The sequence below is a fragment of the Martes martes genome (assembly GCF_963455335.1).
Source record: "Martes martes genome assembly, chromosome: 1".
NCBI classification, from domain to species: Eukaryota; Metazoa; Chordata; class Mammalia; order Carnivora; family Mustelidae; genus Martes; species Martes martes.
This window is the reverse complement of record NC_137888.1, coordinates 200,583,844-200,590,901: the sequence shown is the minus strand read 5'-3', so window position 1 is coordinate 200,590,901 and position 7,058 is coordinate 200,583,844. Positions and strand designations below refer to the sequence as shown.

Below are 7,058 nucleotides of genomic sequence, written 5' to 3'. Positions count from 1 at the left end.
CGGCATTCGGGAAAAATGTCTGGTAGAATCCACTACTGATGAAAATAGAACTTATTCATTCACAGATTGTTGGTATTTTTTCCACGTAGCTTGGATGGTTTTTCTCTTTACCCTCAATGCTCTAACCCGGACCCCTGTAGTGAAACAGCCGATGGGGCCATTTAAAAAAATCCCACTTCACACCTCCCAAGTAATACAGGTTGTGAATGCTGGAGATGTCTCTCCTTAAAGATGTAAGTGTGTGGGGGCGCCTGGGTGGTTCAGTGGGTTAAGCCTCTGCGTTCGGCTCAGGTCATGATCTCAGGGTCCTGGGACTGAGCCCCACATGGGACTCTCTGCTCAGCGGGGAGCCTGCTTACCAGCTCCCTACCCCCCCACCCCCGTCTGCCTCTGCCTACTTGTGATCTGTCACATATATAACAATTTTTAAAAAATTTTAAAAAAAAAAGTATGTGTGTGAGGGGCACCTGGGTGGCTCAGTCATTAAGTGTCTGCCTTTGGCTCAGGTCATGATCCTGGGGTTCTGGGATCGAGCCCTGTATCGGGCTCCCTGCTCTGTGGGGAGTCTGCTTCTTACTCTCCCACCCCCGCAACTTGTGTTCCCTCTCTGTCTCTGTCAAATAAATAAAATTTTTACAAATAAATAAAAATAGCATCAGACTGAGTTTTTTTTAAAAGGTGGTTTAATACGTTGATTATAATTAATGATGTACTTGGATTCATTTACTTGTCCTATGTTTTTCTCTTTTTCTCTCTTGGACTTTTTTGGGTAATTTTTTTTTCTTTCTTTTTTTTTTCCCTTAACTGCTTTGGAAGTGGTACACCGTTTCTACTCAGGGCAATCCTAGAAATGCCCGCCTGCCTGTAGAGCAGAGTCTAGGGTCTAGACAGAGTCTTTTCTCTCTTCCCGACTGAGCTGAGCTCGGTAGAGGGTTATAATCCTCACCACGTCTCACCTCGGGCAGGTGTGTGTAAATACTATTACTGTCACACACTCTAGTAGCCCTGGTCTTACTTTCACCCCATAGAACATTCTCATTTTGTAAGGTTGATACCTATTTAGATTTCCACTTTCTTTCTCTTCATTCCTACTTATATCAGATTTTCCACCTAGGATCGTGTCTCATTCCAACCTGAAGATATCCTATAGAAATTTTTTTTTTAAAGGAGAATGCTGGGGGGGTGCCTGGGTGGCTCAGCGGGTTGAGCCTCTGCCTTCAGCTCAGGTCATGATCTCAGGGTCCTGGGATCGAGCCCCACATCGGGCTCTCTGCTCAGTGGGGAGCCTGCTTTCCCCTCTCTCTGCCTGCCTGTGATCTCTCTATCAAATAAATAAATTGAAAAAGAATAAAAATAAAAATTTTAAAAAAGAATGTTTATTCATTTCATTTTTAAGAACAGCTTTAGTGAAAGAATATACATCGCCTACACTTTGCCCACTGAAAGTGTACAAATTCAACAGCTTTTAGCATATCCATTGATTTGTGAAACCACCCACCACAATCCATTGTGCAGTATTTTCATTACCCCCAAAACAGACTTTCTTTCCATGCTGGTGACAAAATCTCTGGGTTTGCTTGTCTAAAAATACCTTGTAAGGTATTTTCTCTGGGTACAGAATTGTAGGCTGACATCTTCCTTTTGTCTAGTTAATGCTGATACGGGCAGGTATTCCTTGTTACCACCGGCTGCGGCTGAGACATCTGCTGTCTTGCTCCTTAAAGGGTAATGTTATCTATTCTAATTTTAACATCTTTTCTTGCTCTTTTTGTTCTGCCAACTTATTGCACTTAACTCTCTAGGTATGTGACAGTTTTGAAATACGCCCACAAATTCTTAGACCTCCCTTCCCGATGTAGAACCTAATTCTCCTTTGAGTGTAGCCTGGACTTATTTCCCAAGTCACTGGACGCAGTGACTTGCTTCTAACAATATAACATGGCAGAGTATCATTTCCAAGCCCAGGTCATAAAAGGCCCTAGTTTCCCCCTACTTTCCGTCTTGGATTGATCATTCTGGGGGAAGGCGGCTGCCACAGTGTACGTACACACACGCGCGGGAACACACACACACACAAACAGTCACGAAAGCCTTATGGAGAGAGCCATGTGGCAAGGGCTTCGTGTACACCATGTTTCCATGAGCCTTCCTGGCAGTGGACAGCATCCCAGAAGCACAGCCTCCAGCCCTGGCCAAGCTTTCAGATGACTGCAGCCCTGGGAACATCTTAACCACGATCTCAGAGACCCTAAACTAGAACTGCCCAGGTAAGCCACTCCCACATTCCTGACCTGCAGTAACGGTCCAATACTAAAGGTCTGTTTTAAGCCACTGAGTTTTGTATGGAATTTGAATGCAGGAATTGATGATTAAGATATGAAAAAGTTTTAAGTGAACTTGCTTACTAAGGTGTAATAAACATACAAAAAATGCACAAATGTGTTTGGGTCCCTGAATAGTCAAAAAGTGATTATACCTAATTAATCACCATCCATACTGAGAGATGGAACTTCTGAGTGTTGATTTCCTTTTCTTGCCTTGCTTGAGATATGCTGACCTCCTTGAATTTGTGGACTGGTGATTTTGAAGAGTTGATCCCAGCCATTAAAATATATATATATATTACGTCCGCCTCCTTTTTGCCTTTTTCCTCTCCTGGAACTCTAATCACATGTTATGTGGCTCTTCTCACTCTATCCTCCATATCTCTTAGCTTCTCGTTTTAGGTTATCGATCTTTTTCTTGGCTTGAGGTTTCTCACATGCAAACCCATGTGGGGGCCAGCTCAGTTCTCAAGGGAGACCTTTCTTCACTCTAGTCAGTGCCAAGGTTCAGTTTTCCTCTGGGATGCCAAGGGAGCGGATCTATTATTAGTTCAGAGGGCCCTGCCCTTTGCCCCAACCTTCTGGAAGGTTCTTGTACCAGGCCCCTCATTATGCATAGGTAGTGAGTTGTCTTGGCCCCAGGCACCGAGCACCCCAAAAACCAATGCTGTTTCACCTCGCTTGTCACATACCTTCAAGTCAGAGGTCAGACTACAGCATTCTGCTGCTTCTCCTACCCTCTTGAGTGTTTCCTACTTTCTTGCCTGGTCACTGAGGTCTTTAAAAGTATTTGTTGCAACTATTTATTTACCTAGTATTTTTAGCTGTTTGCAAAGGGAGGATCAGTTCGGGCCACTGCAGTCCCATGATGCCAGAGACAGAAGTGGTCAGCCATTCCTTCTTTCTCCAATTTTCTTTTCCTGATCTCTCATCCGCTCACGGACACCTGGCAGTATGTCCACTTGCCAACCTACCTGCTCTCTCTGCTGCCTTCTAGGGTTTCCGCCTAACTTTCAACTGATCAAGCCCTCCTCCGATTGTTATTACTTAGCTCCTCCAGTGAGTTGTGTATGGTGTGTGTATGTGTGTGTGTGCACGCACGCTCATGCGTGTATGTCTGTGTGTGTCACTTATTTTAATAAACATTCTTTGTTTCCAAGATCACCACCCAGATCTTCCTCCTACCTAAGTTCCTGAGTTAGGGGAGCTGGGTGCCTCTTTTACCTCTGGTGAGAAAACCAACGTTCATTTTAAAGCCTGTAAGGAGGTCATGGTTTCAGTTCCTTGGAGATCAATTCTTCCACCTGGTGGGGTGGTACCCCTTCTTCAAGGCACCGGTCTCCTCACATATTCTGTAACTTTTGTTCATGCGCCCGTCGTGCGTGGTGGTGTTGGTTTTGCCCTCTCTGCGCACACCGGTTTTCTGTAGTCATACAGAGCTGTAAACGCAGAAGCAAACCTTTCCTCAGCTCTCCGGGTTCCCACTCTTGTGGGGCCGGCCACATGCTAGTCCCAGCGCCATCAAGAGAGTGGGAGCCTTGCCGGGAGTCTGAGGCATACGCCACAAACCAGCACCCTGCCTGTACACCAGCTGCAGGCCTGGAGGCACCTTCTCGTCCCTTATTCCCAGGAAGGGAAGGCCGGTCCCAGATGGCACGAGGCAGAGGGAGTCCGGCTCCAGCCCTGCTGCCCATGGGCAGGTGTGACCCCGGCTCGCTTGGGAACCAGAGTCCTGGGACTGCCCGCTGCCCAGCGAGCCACCTACTGCTTTGGCCCTTAGTCAGACCTGCTCCCCTCCTGCACAGGTTACCTTCTCAGGGTAGTTTTTAGATGAAAACATCTGCTTCATTGTATGTGCGTGCTGGTGTCGGGGCACATGTACTCACTTCAGCTCTGTGACCTGGGTCTTTGGCACTGTCCACCAGAGTCAGGCCAATGTTCCTCCAACTCAGCAGAGGGCAAGATGCACTGGGATGACACCGGGTGGGGGTGGGACACTCGAGGGGAAACCCTGCAGGCAGCTCAAGCGTGTTATCACTTTGGAGATGACACTCTAGTTGGCCATGGGGACATGGACTCAGCGCTGTGGCCAGTCACTCCGGATAGTGAGTTCCACAGAGGAGGCTCATGGTCCTAATGCCAGGACCCTGGGGACCTAGGGCCTAAGACCATACCCCAAAACCAGGCTCTAATACCCTAGTCTCTAGGAGCCACCCCCCACCCCGGTGCAAGGGCCCCGTCCCAGGGAAGCCACAGTCTAGCTCTGATGGTGACGCAGAGACAGGGACCGCCGGGGCTTGTGAGAGTGAGACACAACGGTGCCAGGAGCCTTGAATCTGGCTCCGCCTGGGAGGGAGGCTTGCCAGGACACAGTATACCCCCTCCACATGCCCAGCCTCTCCCTTCTCTCTCACACTGTCAGGGGAACCACAGAGGACCAACACAGAGTGGGAGCCTCTCCAGGCTGGCCAGACACTCCAGCAAGGTCCGGGCCTGTGGGAGGGCTTAGAGAGGCCTCTCAGACTCTCCCTGTCACCCACAGGTTTTGACATGACCGCCTGACTGGACCGGGACCCAGACTCAAAAGATCAGGTCTGGGCCTTCTGCACTCCTCCAGCCTCGACGTGCCTGGTCCGACACAGGGCTTCCTCGTGTGAAGCTTCACCTCACAGCCGCCGTCTTGGGGCCCAAACCCACAGTGCCCCAGGGACCCAAAAAATATATAGTAGGTTTCTGCCACACACATGGGTCTGCTTGCTTCTATTTCTAGGGATAAAAGAAACTTCCAATTACACAACTACGTACAGACACAGCAAGCCCACGGGGTTGCTGTTGGCTCTGCCCCTGTCGGCATGGCGAGGACCACTCAGGAGACAAGGAGCGGACCTCACCCCAGGCAAGGGTTTCTGGCTGGTGGGGCAGTGTAGTTCTGGAGCCAAATGGGAGGTAACAGCAAGCCCAGCCCCCACCCTTGCCCAAGGCCACCCGCCCACAGGACAGCATGATGGTGGGGGTGGGGGGGATAAGGCGTGCCTCAGTCGGAGTCGCAGGCCTCTTGCTCGGTCGTAGCGTCCACCGCAGAGGCGAGGCTGTCCTCCTGGCCTTTTAGCCTCTCACCTGGATGGATGGCAGACAGAAGCAGTGGGGAGGGGCCCTGTGCTTGGGCCACCACCCAGAGGGCAGGGACCCCACCTTGCTAGGCCCTGTACTTACGGATCAGCTCAGCAATGGCCCTCTGGGTCCGCTTTTCTAGCTTCTCCAGCTTTTTAGCTACGTCTCTCTTGAGGTCCCTGTAGCAGGCAGGTGCGAGGAGGCCGGAAGGTGAGAGCTGGCTTGGTGTGGCCTTGGGACCCTCCCCTCCCAGAGCCCCTGTGGTGGTAGGAATCACACTCAGCTGCCTGAGGAGACCACCCTGGAGAGGCAGCCATGACCTTCCTCTCTCCCTCTCTGCACTCTCCCAAACCTGGCATTGGCCAACAGGCCCTGGCCCGCTGAGGCAGCAGCTGGTGCTGCAGACCCACCGACCACGGGCCTGAGTCAAGGGGTGCAAGGGCGGATGGTTTCTCAGGGTTGCCCTCTTGGTTTGGTCTCACTGTGGGTCCTGATCCTCCTCCAGCCACGTGCTCACCCTCGCCAGCAGGGACTTCCAGAAGTGCACACACAGCCTACTCTCCCCACTCTGGGATTCCTAGGATGCACGCCCCATGCTTTTGTTTGAACAAATGAGAACACCTTCAGTGGGGCTGTGCCTGCCACAGGATCGCGGGTGCGAGGGCTGCGGACCGCCACTCTGGCCCAAGGTCAAGCAGAACACAAGCCCCAAGCCACGCAGTCCCCTTTCACAGGGTGGAAACTGAGGCCCTAGCAGAACAGGCCAGGCGGTGGCAAACTGGGACAGAAAGTGACGTCTGCCCTTCCCATCACCTTGCCTCCATCCTGTGGCTCCGTGAGGGCCACGGCTGGCCTTGCTCAAATGCAACTCTCTGAGCTGGGCCAGATCCTCGCCCTTGCAGAAGGGACTTCTGGAGGGGACAGCTGCTCCTCCCTCTCCCCGGACCCCTTCCCGCCCTCCAGGTGTCGCCCCCACAGGCCTCCCTCTCGCTCTCCCTTTATGTCCTGTCAGGAGGTTCTGCGGGCAGTTGTCATGTCGTGTAGCTGCGTGTCCACACTGTCCATCTCCCTGCTTTGAGTACAGGAGAGGCCCAGCCGGAGAGCCGTGCCCAGCACGTGTGGCCAGTCAGCCCACGCTAGTCCTACGTGGCAGCGCTCACCAGTCAGGCTTCCGGGGCGCGAGGTTGGCCAGATCCTGGGGAAGAAGCAGACGCATGTCAGGACTGGAGGGGCCCACCCCAGGGCACAGAGGTAGAAAGCGGGGAACAAGGGAGGGAGGGAGGAGAGGGTCAGGGAAAGTAGGGTAGAAAGGGAATACAGAAGTGGAAAGAAAGAAGAAGGAAGCGGGAAAGAGGAGAGCATGGGGGTAGGGAGAGGGAGCGGAGAAGGGCCCCCAGTGGGCTCCAGGGGCACTCAGGACGCTCACCACTTCCTCAATGATGGGCTCGGGCTTGGCGGCCTCCAGCTGCTCCTTCACCTTCTCTTCCACTAGAGGGTGCAAGACAACCACACAGGCCGGTCGGAAAGGCACCTCCACTCTCTCTAGGGCGCACCCCGCAGCCCCCGGGGAAGGGGGAGAGGGTGCGGGTGGGGAGCCGCCCGTGGAGACCCTGGACTTTCTTG

At 52.4% G+C, this 7,058-nt stretch overlaps 1 protein-coding gene across 2 annotated transcripts in view; it reads right to left on the bottom strand.

Annotated features, from left to right (window-relative positions):
- Positions 1 to 1,355: 1,355 nt before the first annotated feature.
- CCDC12 (coiled-coil domain containing 12) overlaps positions 1,356 to 7,058 on the bottom strand; it is a 54,715-nt gene continuing 49,012 nt past the window's right edge. Inside the window, exons 4-8 of one of the 2 annotated variants that reach the window (XM_080820298.1) lie at positions 6,862 to 6,923; positions 6,596 to 6,630; positions 5,538 to 5,614; positions 5,358 to 5,441; positions 1,356 to 3,763 (exon numbers count right to left, since the gene is read on the bottom strand). In XM_080820298.1, the coding sequence (XP_080676424.1) occupies positions 5,359 to 5,441; positions 5,538 to 5,614; positions 6,596 to 6,630; positions 6,862 to 6,923 (257 nt within the window). In that variant the 3' untranslated portion in view covers positions 1,356 to 3,763; position 5,358. Of the gene's footprint in view, positions 3,764 to 5,057; positions 5,442 to 5,537; positions 5,615 to 6,595; positions 6,631 to 6,861; positions 6,924 to 7,058 lie in introns of those variants that run through there. The other variant, XM_080820299.1, reaches the window with a different exon arrangement.